This window comes from Frieseomelitta varia, unplaced genomic scaffold (genome assembly GCF_011392965.1).
Source record: "Frieseomelitta varia isolate USP_RPSP 00005682 unplaced genomic scaffold, Fvar_1.2 scaffold_298, whole genome shotgun sequence".
Taxonomy (NCBI): Eukaryota; Metazoa; Arthropoda; class Insecta; order Hymenoptera; family Apidae; genus Frieseomelitta; species Frieseomelitta varia.
Genome location: NW_025110032.1, coordinates 229,167 through 256,512, shown reverse-complemented (window position 1 = coordinate 256,512; position 27,346 = coordinate 229,167). Strand labels below are relative to the sequence as shown.

Below are 27,346 nucleotides of genomic sequence, written 5' to 3'. Positions count from 1 at the left end.
TACACTAGTTGAGAGCTGCGTTCATCGAGAATCGCAAGGTGCAAAGGTTCACAGACATGTGCACAACATGCGAAGATAATATGAAACACGAAGTGAACGAGGAGTGAACTCGATGAGCCGGAAAATTTCCATCTTGTTGCTGGCTGGCAGTTTTTAAAATTCAGTACATTGTTAAATAATCCTCGAGCGACGCCAAAATCGCGTTCCAGTTATTCTGTTAATTCCGGCGGGCCGCGCTATTATCGCGTCGCGGCATTGGATTCACACAGAGTACACGAACAGCGAAAAACGTTATTTCCCGGGCGAATAAATGTTTCGAGTTATAAGTTACTGAAAAAAAAAAGAAAAACGTTTCCTTTTTCACCGCCTATATTAATTTTTTCTCTCTCTTTCGGCGTCGGGTTAAAAGTTCCCTTGAAACTTTGTTACATAGAAACGTGAAAGCGTTAAGAAAGGATTAATTCCATGTCACTGAAATTCTAACATTTTCATTTGATTCTGGAATTGCTTCTCTTTCGGAAGGAAACAATTCGTGCTCGTGCTATTCGGTGGATCGTATATTCGGATCGTTACTTTAGCCCTCTGAAATACGTAAGTTTACGCGTGGCTGGCTACTTCACAGAGCCGACGTCCGTCCGAACGTCTTCAGGAAGAATAAATAATTCCGTGGAACGAGGTGAAACGTCGCGGTAAACGCAAGGATCGATCGGGCTTATGGCGTACTTTGCGACTCGAGTCGTTGTGGGTTTACTGCCGGCTGAGCGCCCAAAACGATTGACTCCGATTCTATTTGCGATATTACAAAGACGAATTTCATTTATTTGATCTTTACTCTCGTGCGAGTGAAATGATCTCGTATCAGTGAATCATCCGAACATCGTTCGGTTCTGTTTGAGATCGAAATTGATTTGAATACGACCGTATTACAGAGTAATAAATCGTGAAGCAGTAAATGAAGGAATATTCATGTAATGTCAATTGTATTTAAGAGAATTACACACATCTTTGAACCCAGATTCTATCAATTATGTCATATTTAAATCATAAATTCAAATCAAAAAATGACAGATTCGACAGGATTGTTCATTTCAAAAGTTCCTCTCTCTCAAAATTCATAAAATACTTTCCATTTTTAATACTCGATATTCGTCGTAGGTGATAAAATTAATACAGTGGTGAATGTATTAAAACTTTGCTGATTCTTTAACCTATAAAGTTTTTATTTTCCCGAATTTCCCCAATTTTGGAAATTATACGTGTCCTAAGACTTTACAAAAATCAATATCCTATCCACGCAGAATTTCAATGAATGTATTACCTCCGCTTTCCCGCAATTCGTAGTCGCAAGCACGATTGTAGCTTGACAAATATAATAAAGTAATCGAAGAGAGCAAGCGTTGAGGTAGTTTTCACGGCTGGGTAAGACTGACGCAGAACAGAACGATATACCGCGAATGCTCCGGATGGATGCATCTGAAGAGATACGGATACCGTCTCGAGAAGAGAACAGAAGACACAAGGGTGCAGCAGCCAGAAGCCACCGGCGAGGGAATTGGAAGAGAGCGAAACGGAGAATCGGGTCTCGATGCACTGCAGAGACAGCATAACCATCGGTCTTGCCGCGGTTTTCCAAGATCCTCGAGTTTATCTCTGCGAGTTTATCTTCACGAACGGCAGGGAAGTGATCTAAGTTTCATCCGGTTGGCGGCCCGTCAGACTCCGGGCTATTCGGCTGCTGGTTATCTTTCAGTGGTGTCAAGAGCCTTGCCCAACGCAGCTTTCGATAACGCCCTTTTCGCGTAGTTACACGACAATCTATCATGCCAACCAAAAACCTATTTTGTATCGTGCATAATGGCTCGCGTGCGACCACGTTTCTGAACCTGTCCATTCAATAAGCAACAAGAGGTGAACATGGACGTACGTGCATGAAAAACTGACCGCTATATTAACGAGAACGATTAATTTGACTTGTGGATATGTTCATTATTGCGTTCGTATCGATTTTTTTTTTTTTTATATTAAACTGTTAAACCATTGATGTTACGAAGGTTGACGTTACGAAGAGGACTCGTGTTTCAAATGCAAATGAAATGTTCTTCTAACTCGAGCGTAAAATATGCTACTAAAATATCGATGGAATTCAATATAATTTTAATAATAAAATACGGGAAATGTTCATTTAAAATTATCAATAATACATCGTGAAATATAAATACAGGGAACGTTGTAATATCAGAACGGCGAAAAATATTAAATTATGCAAAACGTATCGAGAAACGTTTGATTTATAATGTTGTGTACTTTTTTTCACATAAGTTTCATATTCGGCAGGTATTTTGTTACCTCATCAATTTTCCGCGAAACACTTCGTTCGGTAGAAATATTTTAAATTATGTTAGTAAAAAGTATACAAAAAAAATGAAAAAGAACAGTTATTTAAAAAATCAATTATTTTACGAGATTTCAGTTCAAACATACTATCTAGTACTTAAAGTACTAGATTATTTATCCGAAATGATTAAGATCTCATTGCAGTACATATATCACTATTTACAAAAGACTAAAACACAAACAAACTCTTAAAACTTTCCTTTGTCCAACACCAAGATAATTCTGTTCTTCTCGAATAATACGAGAAACATCGAAGGCAAAGTTTCGCAGAAGAAGAAATTATTATTTTACGTTGACAAGAATAATTATCATCATTCCTAGTACAATACAATTTCCAAAGTGCTTTATGCATATTCCTTGAAGCATATTACTTTGAAGTTCCCTCGTTCTTTTGTATCTACGTGTAGGCAAATTTTAGACTAGCACCTTTACACACGCTGTTTACTTCCTATTGTCACGTTCCGACGCACACCGTCACTTCAACGACAAAGAGAATTGTTACTCGTATCTAAAACTTCGTAGGAAGGAAAAGTGTAAGCACTTGAGACAATACGACTTAAGAAAATTGTGGGTCAACACGCAAAAGTCTATTTGAGCGAAAAACGTATTAAATTATATTTAAACGAGCTATTAAATTTCATTGTGAAATATTTATTAATATCTTTTCTGTAATCAAATTTGTGCAAAGGTCAACGTTTAATACGCGACGTACATTGGAATTATTCAAATATTCCTAAGCTTCTTCTCTATCTACTACGATATTAATCTAATATAAATTAAATTCCGGTATTATTTATTTAGAGTAATACCCTTTTCAATGTGCTTCCGTTCGTAATTGAAAATGGTTTATGTAATGACAAATATATACGTCTTCCTCCATTTAATGTTTCGTGCAAATAAAAAAGCAACGAACGTTTGAATCGTATAAAATTTATAAGCTTATTCTACTTTAAAATTCTCTTCATATTTCTTGCGTTAGACGAAGCTTTACATTTTACATATAATTTAATATATATTTAATTTGTATGTTGCTATCATGTTCTTTCATTTGCTCGTACTTTTTCATTTCTTTTTGCTTCGTTTGCTTTTTAAATTGATTTGCAATACTAGTTTACAACGGCACAAAGAACGGAGTGATACGGATTTTTACAATCAGTTTTTAACGAAACACATCAAGAAATATATTCCTAATTAAAAGAGATCGCTTTTACTTTGCTAAATGTTATAATACGTAAAATTTACAGACACGTGCTCAATTACAATTAAAATAGTAATGACAAAATTTCAAAAAATTCCTATTTCTCCTCCTAAAATTTGTCCTAGTGATCCTTCTCAATCATAAATCCATCTATTTAACATTTCATTGTACATGATCCGAAGAAATCAAAAAAATATGTATTCCCTTCAAAATAACTCAAACTTCGAAAAAATTGGCACGTTCCATTTCCATCAGAGTGCTCCATCGTTATAAAGTGGGAGTTGCGCAGGAAATAAAATATTTAGCCCAACGCTCGTAAAAGAAACATTTTTCGACAAACACGCTCCGATAACCGACTAGAATAAACTTTGCATCGCGTGCAACGTGTGCGCGCAGAATTGAAAAGGAAAACAAGGAAACAGCGATACGTTCTTTGTACGTATTACCAGTCGCCAGTCGTAGACAATGGAATCGGGCGAAGCACGCATTCAGTTGCAGTGACCGGGAGTAGACGTGCCGTTGAAATGGTCATCTGACCGCGCGGCCGGCAAACTATAGGGTTAAATTTGCTTTTCTTCGATCATCGAACTCCTTCCATAGCCACCGGTTCACAGGGATCGAGCCTGTTATTAGTTATCAGCCGGTTCCCACGACGTTGTCAATGTTCTACCTCTCCTCGGTCCAAGTTATTGATCGGCCGTTCGGAAGATTCCTGGCACCGGGGTCACTTCTGGTAGACTGCTCGTCCAGCAGGAAACGGAGTGGTAGTTATCCCCGGAAAGAAGATCAGCCAACTTATTGATTGTACTTTCGAACTCGGTCCCCCCCCCCTCTCTCTCTCTTTCTCTCTCTCTCTCTCTCTTTCTCTCTGTACAGCAGCGTCTGCTGACTATTGCACACTGTCGCGGATCAAAGGTACTCGAAACCTAGTGATTCTCGTCAAATTTCGTCGCGTCTGCCCGATTCGCACGGAATCCTCGTTCTCGCTATTTGTCCTTTTTTCGTACACCTTTGCCTCAGTCATTTCATAACCGGTTATCCCATAACTACCAAACTGTTTATCTATGTTGAAAGATGTGAAGATGTATTCATCGTTTGCAGTTCATTCAAAGTGACCAGTGAATGAGGTATAATCGGTCTCTATTTTTCATTCCAGAATTCATTACGAAGAGACAGCGACAGATTTAAATTCGACAGACAAAATAACAGGTTTTCTTCCACGTTTCCAATATTCTCTCGGTATTCTCAATTTTCGACAACTGATAAAATGGATGGAGTGGAATAAATATATCACTAAGGTGGAGTAAATACATTATTTATGATAGTTTAAAAATATAAACTGACTTTAACGTAACGTCGCGTCGCCGAGGTGCATTCGGAATTCGTAGCACCGACCGCGACAGCAATCGATCGAACAACGAAACAAGTCTGTTTCGCGAAATTGTCAGGTTAAGTGAACAGCAATCGTATTCGGACACCTCTGAAATGGCCATCTTCCGCTTCGATAAACACAGCGAAATGTTGATCCATCGAATGTTGGTCAATGGAAACGTGGAGGATCGTACCTCGAGTTCTACTGTGCTCCTTTTACATAAGAGACACCGATTGTTCTCTTCTATCTATTCTGGATAACTGACGTGATTTGTTCTTAAAATAAGATGCGACGAAATCTAGAACCGAGGTTAGGGAAACACGTGTTACAGCTCACTATACATTAATTGAGACAACTTTTTAATAAATAGAGAAAATTACGTTCCCATTATTGGTGATTTATGCTAAACGGATTTATACTGAATCTGATATAAAAGTATTGAAATCTTCTATAATTCTATAGTATATTCTATAGAATATTTAGATACTAGGCTGATACTACATTTTAGGCCGATAAAAGAATGGAAGATGAAAGATCTGTTTTTCAATTCTTATGGTATTACCGAGTTGGCTAGACGCGCGAATAATATTAACTGTTGTATATCCTTATGTTAATTTATTCATTATTTATTATTCATTTCTCACACTGTTCCCTATCATTCAACTTCTGCTAAATACATAATATAATAGACAATTTAAGGATCGTTCTAAGAAAATTCTTCTTACGTAATTTTTTAACAGATACTGTAATCGATTTCTCGAACAAGGAACTCCAATGCTATTTTAAGATGTTGTCAATTGTTGAAAAATATTTTATTAAAACGAAGAGAGATCGCGTATTCGCGGACACATCGAGTGAAATTGTCTCCGTTTCTATCCTCCATCTCTTATTCGCGGGAATCAATGATTCAACAGACAAGACGAACGACAATTTCAGAGAGTTGGAGGAACATTAACCTATAACAAAAGTTGAACCAGTTGATCGGATCGATCGACCCGCATACCGTTCTTCGTCCTCGAGAGAGGAAAAACACACGTTGGATATTCGCGTTCGACTAAGAACAATGTCAGGGGTGTGGAAGAGAACGTGAAATTGTTTGCACTGTATAGATATACCTACACGAACTATGTTTGCCATATATTAAGTTCATAATATTGACGTAAATAGTATCGGGTTTTATTAGCATTTGAGAGTGATTAATGGAAGAAACAATGAAGAGTAAACGAAGAATGAAGAAGAGCCGTTGCTACGCAGGTATGTTTCGAAAATGAAAATATTGAAATATGATATATGTACATACGTCAGAATTAATTACGAGAGGATTTCATAGAAACTCGTTAACTATATTCATATATACTGATCGTTGCCAAGCTGAATGTATCGTGACAACGTCGTGTCGTTTATACTTGTCCTTTATTCCTTATCCTGCGAGTTCGTTTAGAAAACACGGATAGAAAGGAAGGATTCATCCTTTATTATCGCTATAGTATGTTGGCAAATGAGGTTAATGGTTGTTACAGCTTCGACAAAACCGCGTTCAATCCCGAAATCGAATTGTGCCAGCAAACTCGATACCTAATCGTAAAGTAATATTCCACGCAGTTTCGGAATCCTACTCCATGTACTGAACTTGCAAATGGATTCGATGCTCGTTCTCGAACATCCGGAATCGCGCAATCTGCGATTTTTCCGAGGGATCATCTTCCGTATTCCCCACAATATCGTTGCGAATCATGCACCGAACACGATGATTATCGTTCTCGAATCGCAAACAAATATGCGCCGTCAACGATTTTTCAAATGCTTGGAAAACTTCTGACATTAATGACTTCATACCCGTGTACATTGTCCTAGATGGAATAACTTTATGTTGTTATTAAACGCGTAAGATATTTGATATTTTTAAAAAAATTCGTGAAGATCCGTACATTTTTTATTCCTCTGCATTCAGTTAAAAAGAGAAATGGTTGGATTCAGCTTCGCTTGAACAATATTCAAAGCGCAATTGTAATAACTAAGATGAAACATACTAAAAATTCTTATGATGATAAGATGAGAAAGTCGAAAATTGAAAATTAAAAAAAATAGAAATTTATAAAAAGGAGATTCATTAAATCTTCGAAGTACGTTGTGTTGCCATCTATCAAGCAAACTATGTAATTCTAGTTGATCAAGTAGTAAATGCACCAGAAATATGATTTTTGAAACCCACTACAGTGTCATTAATTTTCAATACCGAAATGTGAAGCTAGTAACTCCGTCCATGTTTTACGCAGGTAAAGAGTGCTGAAAAAAAAAACTTAAAGCAGTAACCAGAAGGGTTACTGACAAAGAAATTCTAGAACAATAGCCAGAAGGGCCACTGAAAAAGAAATCGCCGATACAGTAGCCAGAAGAGCTACTAAAAGAACATTTCCTACTCAATACAATAATCGGAAGGGCTATTGTCAAATAAATCCGAGCAATAAAGCGTATCTTGTTTCACAACACTAATTCACTAGCATTAATCGTGAAACAAGAAATTTTCAAAATCAAACGCGAAGCGTGCTTCGTCATTTTTAAAACTCCCGAAAGTAAGTACGCAACGCTATTAATCTATGCACGCATATTTAGAAATACGCTACACTAATCGCATGCTGGAAATTGCTGATGAATGATCACCTTTGTACAGCTCTAGTAGTTGCGTCAAATGATCCAAGAACAGGAACAGCCTTCCACAAATCCTGTGGATTAATTTGGGCATTTCGTAAACGCAACGCTACTTCAAAAAAACGCGATCATTAGTTATCGCAACACTAACAATTAGAGGAAAACTAATTGGAAATCGCGAAGGAACAATATCGCAACACTAAGAGTAAAAGTAATTGAAAATCGCGATAAAATAACGTCGCAACACTAACCAAATTCAATGAAAATTGTTGTCAACAATACAAAAGTTACTGTACGAAGAAAAAACCATTTTGAATGTTCTAACATTCTAAAATTAATTGAAAGCAATGATTCTATAATATAATTTAAAACAACAGAAAGCAAGATAAATTTACATAACACTAAGAAATCTATGAAAATTAACGATCAAAATTGCAAAAAAACAATCGCGATATCATAATTCGCAATTCTAAAGCAAACACGATTATTATTTCTTCGCAACTCTAACTTAAACCGTAATCAATTTCTCGCAATACTAATAAACAGGCGCGAAATTATTTCGCAACTCTAATTCAACCCGTCAATCTTTCGCAACACTAACTAAAAAAATCACGATTTGCCCAAAACGATGATGAACGATGATGGAGAAGAAAAAAAATACAACTACAAATACTAAAAGAGCATAGTGACAAAGTAGTAACAAGAATGACCTCCCATGTTTTGGAATCATTTAAATGATCCAGAAGATGAGAAGCCATTTGTTGTGACCCTCTTCGTGGCAGTTTGCCGGGCCTCTTCTTTTCTTCGAGCGCAATGCCCGCTGAAACTTACATTTAGCTCGAGTCTTTCTAATCGCAAACCAAAAAATAACTTATAAAGGTGAAATAAAAAACGAAACCGCGGAAGCTGACTCCAATACACATGGACGACCATCGATCACAGTGATCGTTGTCCGTTCGCATGTGCGTGCTCGAGCAATACCTACATAAACGTTCGTTTCGAGACCTACTCGCGACCTATCCGCGACCGCGACCGCGATACTAAATTCGAAAAATCGAAGAGTAAAACAAGAAACAAGTGGCATGCTCCATTTGTATCAATTTCACTGTCGATTTTTCAAATTAGATTTCCTGAAACAGGTTGGACACGCGAAAAGGGGGCACGCGACCAGAGACTGTGCCAACCTGCCCGGCCCTACCTACTTATAATTAAACGCATTCATACCAGAAAGTATGCTACCTATCCTAACCAGTCGCCCTATATTTAAAAAATGACAAAACAGGCACACCAACACATTCATTCCACGATTCTCACACATACCACTCGGGCGCAAACCTAAACTAGAGAGAACGTCCCGGGACGCCTCCGACACCCGAGCTTAACACACAACTTTCACACTCTAATTACGTACCATTTTCCTGAAATCGACTGACAATGGCTAGCGACCATTGCGTAAAACGTGATTAAAACACGTTTATATTTACAGCAGTATTAATAATTGAAAAAAAATACATATAATTTCCATAGAAATTACATGTGCAAGTTTACTTGGAATCATTATTATAACTGATTGTGTAATTAATAATATAATTATAGTGTGTATTTAATGAGTATTATAATATAATAAATTCATACTTCAAATCAGTCCATAAATATTTTTAATATTTCAACTTATAATAAATGAAACAATAAAAACGACGCAATTCCACATCCTAACCATATACACACATGCGGAAAATACGTCGTGCACGATACGCTAACACACTGTCAGTCGCTGAGAAATTTTTTATTAAATTACAAACTGTGGTCATCGTGCCCAATGTCTTTCACCCACCCAAGTAGCACCTGGACACGTGAGTGAGATCCTGACAATGAACACGGAATGGATTAAACCTGAAAATCCTGAACTAAAAAAACAATTAGTTTATGTAATTTGTATCTAACGGGCTATTGCGTTATTTTATTTCAAACTTTTTCAGAAATTATTGAAAGTATAAGAGAATAAAGAGAATAAAGATAAAGAATTAACTTTATCAAACAGGACATGAAATCTAACAATTGACTACATCAAAATCAAACAATTGATTTTAAATTAAATATTAATAGAAACAATCTCAGGCGACTTCCTCATCAAAGCACATTTTCGAAAATGCGAAAGCAGTGTTCAAACACTTATTGCTTTGATTAAAAAATCTGCCTGTCGCGAAGTATCTTCTTGCACATAAAATTTCATATATTTTCCTACGGAAAGAATTCTAATCTATTATATATTTCAAACTGTATTGAAGTTCATAATTATAAAATTCAATAAATCATCTAATACTATTATAAAAGGAAAGCTGAAGTTGAAAATTATTAATTCTTAAATTAATAATTAATTATTAATTATTACAACAAGATATATTACCAGTATATCAATATATAATAATTGCATCTTTCATAGCAACGAAGTCGGAGGATATCTGTCTTCTCTGCTACGAAATGCTCAAACGAAATCATTTTAACAATAATTATTTATAATTTATCTATTCATATGGATATTTTGCTTTTGCAAACATTTACATTGAATATATTTTGATTTTGCAAATAATTACTTTAACTGTATATATTTAAACTAATCGTTAAAATCGCGATGTGCAAGAAGTCCTATCCTGATCTAATACATAAGAAAATAAAAATAATGTTACTACTCACGGATATAAAAAATACCCGTGGTCACTATGCTCATCAAAAATTCTACGTATACAACCAGTCACCCGTGCCGATTCGGACCTTTCATCCTACGACATGATTGAGTGACTGGAGGAACATAAATGCATGCGACTCACGCGATAAATGTGAAGAACGTTGTCATCGATGCTGCACTGAAGCAGGAAAAGTAATTGTGAAGACTCTCCGTAAATAAACACCACTGAGAATTCCATGGTGAACGCCGCGAAAAATTTCTTAAAAAACAAAATATTTTGTTTTTAAAAATACAATGTTATTTGTGAAAATTTAAATTTTAATAATGATAAAAATTGGGACTAATAATTTTAAGTGCTTTTATTTTATAATTATACATTCGATTTCATTAGAAAGAAAACTATAGAGAATAAAATTTAAATACAACGTGCTAAAGTATTTACATTTTTAGCTTTTGAAGCATCATATGATTCTTGGAGGATTAGGGGAAGTGGAGACTGTAGAAGATCTGTAACAAAACATCAAACATTATACTTCGTTGTTAAATTTGAAAAATTGAATAAATTGAGGTACAACATATAAAATTACTTACGATCTTAATCTCCTGAAGAGGCTATCCTCTTGAGCACTGACTCTAATACCGAAAACGAATGTTGAACAAGAAAAAATATGAAAAAAGGAAAATAAAAGACTATCAACGTGCGTATTTAAGTAACAATCAACGAACTCACTGACTCTAATTTCGCGAATTATAATTTGAATGAATCGATTATTTAATTTAATGAGAGCCATTTTGCTTAGAAAAATATAAAAATATTTCGCAACAAACACTGATTCTACCGACCGCATTGCGCGCGGTCACTAAAATTTTCTGAAAATAAAGTTGGATTAGTTGGAGGAGGGCTAAGGATAATTTATTTAGGAAATACTGCTATTTTTCTAAAACATGATTGTGAACATGATGAAGAAACTTGAATATGTATTAAAGATATTAGTTGTAAATTATAAAGTATATCTCAATACTGAATACTCTAAATAGAAGACGAGTATTGTATTCTGAATGTTCATTATTAGAGTAGGAAACATGCACATTAATAATATATCACATCAAGTGTTATAAGTATTCAAAAATAATATTACGAAAGAAATAATATTACAAAAGACGCGTGTGAAACCTTGCTTTGAATTTAATTACGCATCAATCGTTTGTGTATACTTAAAATAAGTGAAATGTTACCAAATTTCCATCAAAGAATATCAGATTGTTCATTAATAATCGTGGTGTCTATGTGTTCTATTCTATCTCTGGAATCAAGGAATAATCTGCACAAAAAGAAACCAAAAGTTAGAACAAATATGTCAAATGAAGGCAAACATATAAAAATGTAACGATAATCAAATTCTACTAAAGAAATGTATGAGATAAGCTACCGGTAACCGTACGAGTGAAATCGACGATTGAAGAAAAATCGACGCGAAAAGTTTCAAAGTATTATACGATTTCATTACCGTAATGCTCAATTAATCGTTACACACGCATATTAATTAAATGATACTATTAATGAGGTATAAATGGAAGTAAAAGAGTATCGAACAAACGACGCTACCGATAGATTAGAAAAGATTACGAACCTAATGCGGCGTAATGCGTGTTGTTGTCATGAAATTCGATGGCCGAATGATTCTCCGCGACACGTCTCGTCCAGCACTGAGGTGATCTTGAACGAACAGGCACGTCTCGACATGTTTAGTCGAAAATGTTTATTAAGAGCCTTACACATAAGCCTGTGTTGTTTTGTACTACGAATTTCGAAGGCCTCAAGGCCTTCTAGCTTTACCTATTTGAGAAATGGAAAATTTTATTATATTACGCAGTAAAATTGTTATTTTAACTATTAAAGACGTATATTCTTAATAAATTATTATTGAATTTAGTATTAGAATTATTCAAAATTCTGCAGTATGAAATTAAAGAATCAATAAATAAGTAGAAAATGTTGTAATAGAAGTGTGTAAAAGCATATAATAAAATACGTGTGTGTGTGTGTATATATATATATAATGAGTTAGTCAATTACAAGGTTACAATATTTTTATTGGTTAGAATCGAAATTAAATTTTGGTATAAAATTATAAATAACTTTTAGCATAGTATGTCCTGTTTAAATGTTTATACGCAATTATTTCTTTAATTGTTGAAAATTATATGTAATAGTTTGGTTAAATCTTACCTTGAATTGAAGCCAAAAATGCACGTTTTATCTTAAAAATTCACAATATAAATGTAACAGTTACTGATTTATAGTTTTACTTGAGATACTTCTTTTTGGATGATTTCTTTTGGATAAAATTTGGATAAAATTTCCTTCTTCTTTCACAGATGAGACGTGTTCCTTTCCGCCATGTTCCCCGTTTAAAAATCGATCGTGACGAATATCGATCATGATTCGAGAATTATAGGAACTATATTGCACCGTGTAGTGGCGCTGTAATCGCGCGTTTCGCAGGAAATGTTAACTGGGAATAAAAAATAAAAAAACTCTGGTCTAAATCAAATACACAAAATTCATGAAAAATAAAAAAGAACGAAAATATTCAGACACTTGATGCAATTGTCGATATTTTAAACTAAACATGAGATATTTTATTATATTATATAGTAAAATTATTATTTTAAAGACATACATTCTTAATAAATTATGATCGAATTTAGTATTGAAATTGTTAAGAATTATGTAGTATATAAAGTTAAAAAATCAACAAATAAGTAGACAATGTAATAGAAGTGTGGGTAAAGACATATAATAAAATACGTGTATATATATGTAACAATGAGTTAGTCAATTACAAGGTTACAACATTTGTACTGATTAGAATTGAAATTAAATTTTGGTATAAAATTATAAATAATATTTAGCATAGCATATTCTGTTTAAATGTTTATATGCTATAATTTCTTTAATTGTTGAAAATTATATGTAATAATTATTTGGTTAAATCTTACCATTAGTTGGAGCCAAAAATCCACGTTTTATCTTAAAAATTCAAAACACAAATACAAATCTAACTATTGATTTAAATTTTTACCTGAGAACTTCTCGGTGATATTTCTTTCTGGATAATTCTTCTAGATAACACTTTTTTCTTTAGAGACGAGGCGTGCTTCCTTCCGCCATTCTTCGCTTTTCAAAATCGATCGTGAGAAATATCGATTATTTCGTAGGAAATATATTACATATTTCACCGTTGGGGCGCTGCTATCGCATGTTTCGACGTCCGTTTTTACGAAATGATAACTTCGAATTAAAAATTAAAAAACTTTGGTCTAAAACAGATATACAAAAATCATGAGACATTCTTTAAAAAGAACGGAAATATTCGTACACTAGATAAAAAATTGTTAATACTTTAAACTGTTATAATTTCGTGAAAAAAAATCCTAGTACCATTAATTTGATTTCATTTTGAAGAATGAAGTCTCCATTTTAACAATCCTGAATTTGTTTCGTTCAAAAGATGTTTATTTTTATATCATGCAACAAGTGTAAAAGCACAGACGAGGTAATTATATCATGCCTTGTTTGTAGTACGTTCAAATTCGAACCGTTGACCACTCTTCCCCTTCACCCAAACCCTTGCTGAAAATAATTCAAATTGTTATAAAACATAGAATAACAATATTATTATAAGAAATTAGCGAAAATGCAGCATAATGCAGGATAAAGTAGGAACATAGTATATAAAAAGTATATGTACATATAAAATTTTACTAATTTTCTCCGGAGAAGCGAAGTAATTATACTTACTGCTGGATTACTGGATTAACTGGATTAAATATTATATAATGACTTTTTGAAACAATGCTTACTGTTTTAAATCCTAAACATATTTAATAGTATTACTGATTGTAATTTTTATCGAATATTTCTGCATGACACTTGCCACACTTCCAATTTAAACCGTCATTCATGTCACATCCCAATATTATAGAGTATAGATTGTAGATCGATTGCAAAAATTATATGAATTGTGATTGGATATCGCGATTCCCTGTCTCATTGGCGCTATAATCTCGATTTGAACTAAAGTCATGCATTTCGAAGATACAAAAAATAGAAAACTCCTTTTTTTAATTTTTCTCGTCTCTACATTCTAATTTTTTATCTATGTCAAATAAATATATTTTAATTTTAAATCTCAATTTAAATTTAATGTTAAAGTTTTATGTTTCAATTGATGATAATTCTTATATTCACCGTAGCATGTCACAGAGGGCGTAAAAAAATATTAGACTTTTTCTGCGGTCGGTATTTCAGAACATGAAACATGAAATCACACATAATGCCATATCTATTCCTTTTTTAGTTAATGTTAACACACGGTAACGAAGCATCGTTTTGAATATTTATTTGGTTAGTTTACGAGTTATTAAAAATATGTAATTCATAATGTAATTTATCGGTGAAAAACTAACAATGAGTGACAATCATTTTAAAAATACGTATAAATTTTTCTTATCATTGAAGTTTATATATTTCTCTTATTATTAAATGAATAAGGTAGTCAATTCAATTATTTGTTTACATTGCTTACTCTTTTGTAAGGATGTATAAAAAATTGTGTAAATATTGTGTACATATAAATTTTATTGGAGTATACGATAATTGGATTTGATTTGCTTTGGTGAAAGGAAATTTAAATGGATGATGAGTGATTCTGATGATACTGATGTTTTGCTCTTAATTCCACCTGACCTGTTCCTTGTACCATCATCTTCAGAATCTGATGTTTGTTCTAATCAAGTGAAAGAACGTTATAATAATAAAAGAACTGGAGTGATATCAGAACTTGTGGAGCATATGCAATCATTAGAAAGCAGAATTTCTGCTATTGAATCCAACAATACTAGCTTAGATGCTATTCTTTTAAATAATTCATTGGAATCGCAAATTCAGAGTGATTCAGTTGGCAAATTTAGGCAAACATTACCTAAAACTAAATTTTCTGTGAGTGAAAACTGTGGCTTACAAAATACACCTGTAAAACCTAGCCGATCCTTATCTGTTCCATCAACTCCTAATAGTCACTCATTGCCAAACTGCATCAATAACTCTCATCAGAATGACATGAACTTGGGGAATCGTCCTTTTGTGTCTATAAGTACTAATGCAACTAATGCTAATGAACATGATGAATATAAGCATGACTCTTTAACATCCCAGTCCCCTGTGGTGGTTTCCTCTACTGCTTGCAATGTGGGTTTTCCGCATGTTACTGTTACTTCTTCTGAAGGGAAATTCCATTCTTGTTCAATTAATTGTAGAAATACAAATAATATATGTGTTAAGCTTCCTTCGAAACAATTGCATTCAATGCCATCAACTTTACTTAGCACAACAGAACAACTGCAATCACATTCTAAGACTAGCATACCAGAAATGGAACTCTCTGAAGTCGATGAACTACTTCAAGAGATGGAAGCCACTGAATTAGAATTATCGAAAAGGATAAATAGGGCTTCTAAGCATCATTGTATTAAGGAACAAAATAGTACATTATCTAATGAGAGTAATAGCTGTCTTAAAAGCAAAGATCATGACACTACACATAGACAATCTGTTATTCGAAAATTGGAATTTAAGCCATATGACTCAAGTGAATCTCACGATGTTTTATCACTAAAATCAAACAAAAAATCTGAGGTTTTTGCTGATATATCATTGCCATATAATGATTCATTTCAAATGAATGAGACTGATAAAATAATCTCAGAATTTAAAACATGGGAGCAAAATACACAATATCAAGTTTCAAAGACTGAAGAGATAGAAAGTACAGATAAATCAGTGAATTCGAACAATATTGAATCAGTTATTAAAACAACTGATGTAGAGAAAGAGGAACTAATTAATCAACAAATTTCAAATGTGGACAGTGTAAATAGTATAAATAATCTGCATAATACTCAAGCAAATAATATACATAAGAAATTAGATATTTCATTACATAATGAATTAGTGCAATGCAATACTGCAACAAAAAGTACTGAATGTAATTCATTATATTTACCAGAGTCTTATAAAAGTTTGCAACAAAATGGAAATGTGCTATATACGAACCAAGTACATGATGTACCATTTGTTAAGAATATTGCTCATGCTTCAACAAATACAGAATTTTTACCAAGGTATTTTTTATTATAGCTAAAATTATATATATTTAATATTAAAATTTTCAGGAACAATGATGTGATTTTACTTTTTATTACAGGAAATCCCAAAGGCTTCTGTCATTATCAGACTTTTGGGAAAGTAATGGTAATAAAACAGAAGGAGAGATATACAAAATTAAATTAGAAGAAGAAAAATTCCGTCGGGAGGTATATAAATGTTTATTGTCAATTTTTTTATATTTTTAATAAATTATAATATTGAATGGAAGATTGCTTGCAGCATTGTGAACATTTAATTCAAGAACTGCAAAAGCGATTGCTAGAACAGCAAGAGAAGGTAGCAGTAGCGCTGAGGGTAGATAATGAAAAGAATGAATTGATAGCACAATTTCATAATGCATGGTCTAAATTGAAACAGCAGTTACATGTGTTAGAAATTGAACATAGTGCTTTACAAACAAATCTTAAGAATGTAACAGAGAAACATCAATTAGAAATTTCCGAGTTTCAATCACAGATCAAACGTTGTGAAGGTGAACTATCAAAAGCTTTAGATCTTGCAGCTGGATATAAAGAAAAAAATGACATTGCAACGAAGGAAAAGGTGAAGTTATTAAAAAATCATGCAGATGAATTAGAAAATTATAAATCATTTGTGCAAGAAGCAGAAAATAGATGTGAAAAATTGAAAGTAGAATATAATAAATTAGTAGAGAAAAATCAACAATCTGAAGAAACATTAAGAACGGTTCAACAAGAATTACGCAAAGAACGATTAAAAGGTGGAGAAGTTAGAAATGAAATGGATGTTATTCACAAAGCACTAGATACTTGTGAAGCCGAATTGATTATACTCAGACAAGAAAAGGAAAATTTACAATTGAAATTAAAGGAAGAAAATAATAGAAATTCAATTTTAGAAGAGAAAAATGCCTCACTGCTTTCGACTCTCGATGATATCAAAAAAGCAGAAAAATTAGCGAGAGACGAAACAAGATATCTTGTAGAGCAAAAAGCGAAAATTAGATCTGAATTACAAGAAATTTACCAGAAGCAAGTGGATGAAGTAGTAAAAGTTAAATTACAAGAATTTCAAACTCAACTTGATGCTGCTGAGTCAGAATTTGTTGAAGAACTAAAAACTAGACAACAAGTTATTGCCGAGTGCGCAGCTAGAAAAATCAAAGACATTATAGATAAGTATGTAAAACTTATATCTTTAGAGTTAATTTAAGAAAGGCAATAATTATTTATTACAATTTATTCAGGCATAAATTAGAAATAAATTTATTAGAGGAAAAGCATAAAGAAGAGAAAACATTATGTGAGCTTCAATTAGCAGAAGCTTTGCAAAAATCGTCCTTTTTAGAAGCACAACTTACATCTCAACGTGCTGCTAAATCTCAACTTGCGGAACAACTTCACTCAGTAATGCAGAAACAATGGCAACAAGCCTTACAAATTATATCAGGTAGAATTAGTATTAGTATTATATTAAACCTTACTATTCATAATATAATTCATATTAATTTATAGGTGGAAATATGGAAAATTTAACACCACTACAAAAAATTCATGCTGAAAAATTATTCGAATCGAAAGGTCCAAGAAAGTCTGAATCAATGCCAAATTGTTATACGAAGATTTCCCAGGAATCAGTAAAATTAATGTCACATGTACCGGATGAGAAAAATTTTCTTGATCAAAGAGAATATGCCACGACTTCATTCGATGAAACTCCTCTAACTAGTAAAAGAGATTCTAAGGATGATCTCCGAAAATATGTGAAAATGGTAAGTTATAATTGATTGTAATATGTATATTTGTATGTAAGACAAGATTTGGTATTTGATAGATTGCTGAGATGCAGCAAGCAAAGGAAGAATTTCCAAAAATTACAAGAAGTATTTCAAGTCCTCCTTTAACATGTAGGGAAGTTCCAAGGAAACATTATTTGAGAAAGGAACCAAATGAAGATAACATTATGTGGCAACCTATATCAGAAGTAGATAATTTTATTTTATATTATTTTGAAATATTATGATTTAGATAAAATTTCAATTATATATTTTTTAGACTACTGAGAACACCATTGAATTTATTCCAGTTTCACAGAAGATATCAACAAAAGGAGAACAACAAAAAGTTAAACCACCATGGAAATAATTTATGGTATTTATAAGTGGATCATAAGTAGATTATGTCTATACAGTGTATTTAATTAGCTATATTTAAAATATATACAACAAATATTTTTTATTAAAAAAAATATATTTTATATAAAATAATTAATAAATAAATGCCATTTTTAACTATTCTTCCATTTTAAATAATAATCTTTTATTTCCCAAACTTCATTCTAGTCTTTTTTTATCCCAACTATCATTTAGAGGAAAAGGATGTTCGATAAAGAAACGTAAGTGATAATACGTATCTGTTTCGTCAGATTAGTGTTAATTTACATACGCCCATTTAGAATCATTTTGAAACGACTACGTTATTATGTCATACATTATAATTCAATGAGAAATCTTTCTCAGAAGAATTTATTTATTAATAAAATCATTAATTAGTCATAAACAAATCGTTTGAGATAACTTAAGAAATCCACGACTATTTTAAGTATCAACATCTTATAAGTTTGGAACTACAATCGACTATCTAATGTTAACAACAAAGTTATCGTGTCGTCATCGCTTTCCAATTCTTAAAAATTAATTCACTTTAGTGGCAACTAGCCATAAAGGCTAGAATTATTTGAACATGAACAATACCTTTTGATTATGTTATGACTCATTTATCTTTCACAGAAAATAGACCTTTTTCGGAACAGAGACAGATGTGGAAAGTTGCAATTGTACAAAATATATTTAAAAGGATATTTGTATATTGTCTCATACATACCATGAATATGAATCATGAATAGAATGACAAATTATTTCGAACACGTTTTCGTGCAACGAGATGGCATGTCGAAGTTATTCAGCGAACTCTTACTGAATTGTTTATCGACAACGGTTCTTGAATAGTGATTGCGAAGGAGAAGAACACGCAACATACAACGAGTCTAAAGAAGCATATTAATTAAATCTACGTCAATTTATATGGTAATTGGTACATTCAATCAATACATTCATCTCAATGAAAATTACAAGTATCAAAGTAATGATACGCTTGATGCATTTAATGAATTTTTTAATTCCTTAATGTAATGAATTACAGTTAGGTGATAAAATGGATATCATTAATTTAATTACATATTAAAATCACGTTTTAAAAATTTTATTTGAATGTGAAAATATTGTATATTATACAAAAATATATTAATTTCACTCAATTGATATTCTGTATAATCGCTACTTTTATGTTAAATTTTTCATGCCCATTATGATTAATTTTTCATTTATACAGGAAATAAAATACAAAGTAAAATTAATTTTTCTATATTTAACGAAATTAAAATTCATTAATTACGGAGCTCCGTGGGATTAAAACAACTATGAATATATAATATCAAAAAGTAAATTTGGCGAAGCACAAATTTCATTAAAATAGGGTATCGAACTTCATTTGTATAATTTTCCTGATTGTAGATTAATCATTCAATTATAAAAGGAAAATGTGGTATTGCTATAATATTTATACTAGCGTATTATTAATTTAATTGCACACACAATTGCATACGTTAACTTGTATTAAATTTTCTTTCCAGTGATTTAAAGTATCGATATATTCCATTAAATAATTATACTGTTATATTAAACAATTAGTTTCAATAATTTCTTAAATTATGTATGAAATTAATGTATCTTTTCTTTAGCATTCATTCGTCGTTATTAATTAATAATAGATTTAAATCCAAGTTTTTCGAATTCAAATACGCAATTAACATCAGTCAAAGATCTCGAAGTTTTGAAATAATTTTCACAAAAGCATATTATATAGTGAGTTTTGTTTTTCCTTTATCTTTATAGAATATATCGGTACCATTTACAGACTGTAGTATAGAAAAATACAAAACGGCATAGACATCTAATTGCAATCTAACAAACGCACGTCTGATCGCGTATCCTAGTACCATTCGTACATGGTATTCTTTTAATTGGAACGAACGAACAACTATAACATTATCGATCGTTGGTCGCGGATATAGAACTTCGGCGAACATTGTTCGCGTTTACCTTGAACACGGAGCGGTATACAGGTATAAAGAAAAAACGGCAAACATATGAGTCGGATGTAAGAGAGTAAGCGGGACGAGGTGGCCTAACAGTCGATGCCCTTCTTTAGCCGTGACGACGATCACGCCTACGATCAGAAGTCCTGAGCTGAGCTGGCGCCAGTTACGAGGATCGTACCCGCGACGCGGAGAACAAGTTGCTGATTGAAAACGAAAGAGCAGCAAGAATGCAAAGGGAGGAACGTGATAGTGACCACCCCCTCTTCGTAGTTTGTGCAGATAGTGGTAGTCATGAGCGCGTCCGCTCTTCATTCTAACCGACTCGGTGGCCTTTAGTCGACCAGGCGAATCTATCGAGCGAAGAAGTAAGAAGACTCTCCGCGTGTGCTTGAACGGATAGAGACTTGAATGTGGCCGAGAGAATGCAGCCCGGAACGAGACTAGAGAGATTCTATTCGCCGACAATAATATTACTGTTGTTCCTAAGTTTGATCGACTGCACTACCGCTACGTGGAAGAGGCGGGAGGACAAGACCAAATGTCCCAAAGTAAAGGGCATACGGAATTTTGATATATCCGAGGTACGTCCTGTGCCACGTAGTTATTGTTTGGTTGACGAAAATCCTTATTGTACCGCAAAAGCTGTATTACTATTGTTCGTGAAACTACTCGTATATTCTAGCAGAATTGTAAAATTAAATCAATCTTGAAAGAATCTAGTTTCCGAGTGATTTATTTGATCGCGAATTAGTTTCAAATCGAACAACGAAGTTTGTTTCATTGTATTATCGTATCATAGATCTTTCACATATATGATATTAAATATTGAAGGAGTGTTAATAATTTTTTTCTAATATGAAACGTCAAGCATGTCAGTTAATATTAATAATCAGTTGCTGAATTTTCTGTAATTATTCAAACCGAATCGTTGGATATACGAGAGTTACATATCTCTCATAAAGAGACGATCACGATTGATTTCCGATCAATATGTATTCCGTTGAATATATAATAATAATTACGAGCAATTGGAACGCGTTTGTTGAATACTCCCGCGCGCGTACGAATGTGATAACAGAAATTGCAATTTCCTTGTGGTATTGCAATTTCTGTTATGATTTCTGCTACGATTTCAATTACAATTTGTAAAAAAAAAAATGTGTCGCCGCGTGGAATTTTTCTGTGCCTAATTAAAGGATAAAGTTAAATGAAAATGTCGTTTGATACAGTGCGACTTAAGTAAACAAAGACTTGCGTAAAATATCGCGAGTCTTCTTTCAAAGGAAGACTTTGGGCAACTTATTTTTGGAACTTTATACGTGTTTAAGGGAAGGCTATTTCGGACATACACGTCGCATACATTTAAAACTACTTACTTCCATTGAATTTTTGCGTGTCTTTGAATCAAACACTTCAACTTCAGAAATTTCTCATTATACTTGAGAATTATATTATTTAAATTGTGTAATTTCATACTCGCAATGAATTTAATTTTTAAGAGAGCAAAAATTCTTTTTACAAATCCGATGACCATTCGTAACAAATAAGATAATCTTGGAGAAGTTATAAGAAGTTAACCTTGGTATTCTCTGTTTAGACAAGCAATGAACTGAATCGATTAGTTTCATTGATAACCCAAAAATCATTGACGCGAGACTTATTCTTAGATTACAGTTTAGACTTCAGATTATACCATGAATCATTATCCGTTTGTAATTTCATAGTAAATTTAATTTCGTGCTTAAGCTTTATTGTTTCGCGTAATTTATAATGAATCTTATTCTTCAACGAAAGTATAATTCAAGCCTTAATTTATTACTTGTCAAGCTTGATAGAAGACACAATAATGAGAATGTACATTGTTTCATCTACGGCTTTCTCTTAACTTTATGATTAACAAAATTGACAAACAATGACGAAATATTTATAAAGTCGTGGATCTCAGTTTACGAAAGTATAGTACTTACTGTTCTGCACGAATCTTAGACGGGATAACTGATAACGGGAATAGCTACTACATTATGATCTCGTCACTTCAGGAAGCAGCGAGTTATATACGCTATGTGACATTTCTCTTGGCAGCCATTTAAGTAAAAATAGCATTAGTAAATTTAAAGTTTGAGCTTAAGAGTTCCATTCATTTTTATTCATTTAAATTTGTATACGATATAATATTTCATCCGTAGAAATAAGAGAAGAAATAAGTATAAATCGATAAAATTGGAGATGTTTGTATAAAATTTCTATAATATCATATCTATAATATTGCAAGATAATTACAAAAATTGTCACATGCGCCTAAGTTTAGTATCAGGAAGGATTTAACAAAAAGATCAGCTACGAATGGAACGTAAATTTTCGTTCTTTGCCTACGGCATGTTAATATCGACGTGCAGCTGAAATAATGATAATCTAGACAGAGATAGATCGTCGTGCAGGAGATGAATGCACGAGTGGGAGAAAGGGGGATAGTTTTGCATTGCATGCTAAACTGGATGACAGTCCGCGGCAACGATTGCACGACCTGCCTCACGTAAACCGATGAACCTCTCTGCACCGTTTACACGAGACTAGGATATCGAATTTTCCACTTTCGCATAAATCACTCGTAGAATCGACTATCCATCCTGATCGTTCAAAATAATCAATCGTGCATTATATTTGACGACGTGAAAAGCTGCTTCAAGGAACGAAGTGTATTTGATTCGAAGCAGCGAACACTTTAGAATCAGGAAACTGTTTTCACCAAGATCGTACTTACACTAGATACAAATGGCAGAACAACTTAAAAGATAAATGTACGCGCATCTTCCGCTATCAACGGAATTACTTAAAGTTTAATATCTACCCTCGTGCACACATTTATTAAACGTCGCGTGCATTTATGTTTTGCTCCAGAACTCGGTCTCTACTCTCTGTAGCGCAGTGAGCCCATTAGAGAGGCTAGTGTTCCGATTAACGTTACAGCGCGAACAACAAAACGAGTATCAGGCGTGAACAGCTTCGTAAATTACCAACGAAGATACATTCCCTACGTTGTATTTACAAAGAATGTGGATTTCTTGCAGTTCCTTGGATCGTGGTACATAGTGCAGTATTATGCAAGCTCGGAGGAAGCGCTCGCGTACAGATGCATGCGGGCCGAATTGTCGATATCGTCAGAAAGTACCGAGGTTACCATGAATTTCACTTACAGTTTCACCGATGATCCGATTAATGAGCAACTTGTTGGCAATATCACCTGGAAAATTCCTTCTCCGGAGCTACCTGCTCACTGGGTGCACGCTGAGTATCCGTGTAAGTATTAAGAATTCTTTTGTGTGTGTGCTTTGATTATGATACATTAATGTCCGAACAGATTTAGATTCTAGTAGTAGTTTGTGGGAAAAGGATTGTACGACAAACTGGTGAAAAATCGATAGCTGGTATCACTTTTAATTAAAAGTAAATATTATATTTATATTAGAAATATTTCAACTGACTATTTCAAGAGTTTGATATCGTTCTGACACAGAAAGCGACGTTGATAACCCTTAAACTAAGTTTTAATTATCTTTTTATACGTGGGTTTATTTTCTAAAGGAAAAAATGATAGTGTTATCTTTCACGAAAGGAAAAAAAGAAAAAAATGAGAATAACTTCTAAGAGATAAGAAATCAAGTTCGATTCATAATATATCAGTATTCGGATTATTAAGAAGCAAGAATTGTCGATGCACAATTTTCTTTTTAGAGAATATGATCATGGAATTAAATATTCGAGAGAAGTAATAATTTTAACACTGACGAATTATAAGAACATTTTCTGAGAAAGATGCAATTGACGACTGAAAGTTATAGATATCATTGTAAATTATTTTTACGCTATGCACTAGTAAAACTTTTCAATTTGATTTCTACCGTACTCTATAGTTATCCAACTCACAATCCGTATTATTCACGACAAGAGGAGTTCATCCATTTTCCTCTTTTCTATTTTTCGCAGTCGTTTCCTATTCGATCGATAACTATCGTGTTCGGTCGTCTTCTAAAAATATGCTAACGCAGATCTTTTTTTTATTATTATTTATCTCTGATTTACTATTATATTATCATTATTATTATGATCCTTTTTATTATTATTTATTATTATTTATCTCTGATTTGTCCACTAATAATAGAACAATTTACGTTTAAAACTATGCATCGAAATTAATTTAACTCTTGGTCGATACAGAATATTTCTGTGTTTTGTAGACGAAGGTGTGTACAATACATACGTACTGGATTCGGACTACAAGTCGTGGGCTTTATTAATGCACTGCGCGGAACAAAGCAAAAGTCCTCGATATTTATCGAGCTTCATCATGAGCCGAGAACCGAGTCTCGGAACTAACGTTATTTCTTATCTTCGCGAGAAATTGCCCAGGTGAGTAACGACATGGTTTTATTTCCTTTGAACACGGATAACTGATGACTGAGCCTATGTGAGAATTTAATTAATACAGCGAATATCTAACACCGTACCTGCAGGCTCATGAAATATTCATCCTACTTCAGAATTCAGGATTCATATGCACAACATTTTAAAAGGCTCCGAGGAGTTTATTCGGTTGTTTTATTACGCGCATTTATTTAAAAAGTAATTATATGTCCACGATCTAGAATATCGCAGACGTTTAAATATTGGAAAAGTTTATTATGTAGTTTTGTGAAACGATAAATACGAAAATCTTAGAATTAAACTTGGAAGAGTTAGACTCGGATCACAGCAATAGCATAAAATAAAATTCAATGATATTAGATCTATCAGTTCAATTGAAATCAAATTCAATGATACTAGATTCATCAATTCAATTAGATTTATCTTTTATTTAACACTAACGACAACTAAAGCATAGAATTTCCATCAGAGACATTCAAGTAAGAAAAGGAAAGAAAAAAAAAAAATAGAAACACTTTATACTACAATAGTACACGCTTTTATTTAATACATTTTACAAAAAAAAATCATTTAGATTCCTGAAAATAAATCGTTTTATGTGTACAAAATAAAGATTATAAATTGCTCACTTTGGTTACTTTATTGTTGTAGTTGTAGTGTTAAAGAAATCGTTCAATGTCTGATCAAATGTTCTTTTACAAAGATATGATATCGATTTGGAGTACATGTTTCCCATGGACCAGGATCAGTGTAACAAGACAGAGACTTCCGAAATGGACTTGCTGCTCCCACCATCGGTAGTACTTAGAACGAACAATGTGACACGAAAACACCCACTGAAAAGGAAGCATCGACGTGCTTGAATTTAATATGCTAAATGTTGTCTAAATAGATTTTATGATACGATTAGTAGTGTAAGTATGGTGCATTTTGCATTGGGACTACCATCTTAGTCCAAATGTTGCTTAAATTATTGTATTAAAAAGATAATTGAAAATGGAAGGTGGAAAATAGATACAATTGAGTTGTATGGAACTGTGAATAATTATACAAAAATATACAACACTAAACTTTTCTTTCGGACGATCCCGATGTTAGTTTCTTAAAATATTAAGTACGTTTTAATCAGATTAATAATGAAGACATAATAAATAGATAAGACTCGAGATTTGGATTACTTATCTAATGGATTTCTGTGATGTGAGTGTATATCTCGTAAATTTATTAAAATTTTATATATTTATACAAATAAAGATCGTTTGCTTCATTTCTCTTAAAAATAAATTATATCATACTTGCAAGGATTGAAATCGAAATTGAATTGTCATTATTAACTCATCATTACGTAATTATAAAAGTACTTTGTGAAGTACAGGAAATACAAAAACGTTGAAAGAATTGAAACTACGAAGATCTCAATTTTAAAGAATGAATAAACACACGATTAAGTTAGTAAATTAGTCTCTTGATATTTCATTTTCATTATGCACGATTGAAAGACTAGCAGAAAGGGTGATGAAACAGCAACTGCTTTAGACACTTTGGGCTAGTTTTATTAATTCAATTAACAACGTGTTATAATACTCTTCGTCTCTTTCTCTTACTTATAATTACATAATTGTAATGAACTGTTATTGTTTTCTTTAGACCCGTCGTCTTTCAACATCTTAGCGTAACTCATCCAAAGTCGCGGACACACACTTGCAGGAGCACGTAGGATCATTATGATCATCATTATCATCATCATTATCATCATCATCATCATCACCATCATCACCATTAGAATCGTTATCGTAACAGTCGTCGTCAGATAATCACCCAGCGCACCTAGTACTTAATTTTACTGGATATGGCAGCTACAACTTATAAGAAATATTACAAAATCACTGAAGATTCGTTCTTCTTGCGTTTCGATAGTTTCTCACTCACACACAAACGATCATACCAACACGAGCTTTCCTAGAAGTTTCACGTGACGTTTCCTCTTTTATTCTTCGTCTTATTTTCCCCCCTCTTTTTTCCCGTTTATTTCTTCTTTGTCGACGATTTCAGACTTGTCTTTGTGTATTTGGTGGGCTTGCCGCTCGAAGAAATGAACATTTCTCCGCAAGGTATTGATAGAACGATAAGAACGTGCACGATGCATCGGTCTCTCTCTCTTTTTTTTTTTTCTTCTTTTTTATACAACTCCACCATCGAAATATCGCGTTCAATGAAGAATAATTACACGCTCGATAACTAATGTGGTGTGTTGAATAGGAAGAACGTAGTAAA

General features: G+C 33.0%; 2 protein-coding genes across 3 annotated transcripts; both read left to right on the top strand.

Moving 5' to 3' along the window:
• Positions 1–14,863: 14,863 nt before the first annotated feature.
• LOC122529601 (CAP-Gly domain-containing linker protein 1-like) lies at positions 14,864–18,733 on the top strand. 2 transcript variants are annotated; one of them, XM_043655885.1, is made up of 7 exons: positions 14,864–16,485; positions 16,569–16,677; positions 16,751–17,670; positions 17,739–17,941; positions 18,007–18,263; positions 18,326–18,475; positions 18,578–18,733. In XM_043655885.1, the coding sequence occupies exons 1-7, from the start codon at positions 15,002–15,004 to the stop codon at positions 18,650–18,652; spliced, it is 3,198 nt and encodes a 1,065-aa protein (XP_043511820.1). In that variant the 5' UTR covers positions 14,864–15,001; the 3' UTR covers positions 18,653–18,733. The 2 variants fall into 2 exon arrangements, with proteins under 2 accessions (XP_043511820.1, XP_043511819.1); XM_043655884.1 differs by having other exon boundaries at positions 18,547–18,733.
• A 2,085-nt stretch (positions 18,734–20,818) lies between these two features.
• On the top strand, positions 20,819–26,102 carry LOC122529603 (apolipoprotein D). Its single transcript, XM_043655887.1, has 4 exons — positions 20,819–21,231; positions 23,719–23,947; positions 24,886–25,057; positions 25,776–26,102. The coding sequence occupies exons 1-4, from the start codon at positions 21,073–21,075 to the stop codon at positions 25,933–25,935; spliced, it is 720 nt and encodes a 239-aa protein (XP_043511822.1). The 5' UTR covers positions 20,819–21,072; the 3' UTR covers positions 25,936–26,102.
• The last annotated feature ends 1,244 nt before the right edge of the window (positions 26,103–27,346 follow it).

Coding starts and splice junctions, on each gene's coding strand:
- LOC122529601 (XM_043655884.1), top strand. CDS start 15,002: ATGATGAGTGATTCTGATGATACTGATGTTTTGCTCTTAATTCCACCT. Junction 17,671..17,738: donor ATCAAAGACATTATAGATAA/GTATGTAAAACT, acceptor CAATTTATTCAG/GCATAAATTAGAAATAAATT. Junction 18,476..18,546: donor TGTGGCAACCTATATCAGAA/GTAGATAATTTT, acceptor TATATTTTTTAG/ACTACTGAGAACACCATTGA.
- LOC122529603 (XM_043655887.1), top strand. CDS start 21,073: ATGCAGCCCGGAACGAGACTAGAGAGATTCTATTCGCCGACAATAATA. Junction 21,232..23,718: donor GGAATTTTGATATATCCGAG/GTACGTCCTGTG, acceptor GATTTCTTGCAG/TTCCTTGGATCGTGGTACAT. Junction 25,058..25,775: donor CTTCGCGAGAAATTGCCCAG/GTGAGTAACGAC, acceptor TCTTTTACAAAG/ATATGATATCGATTTGGAGT.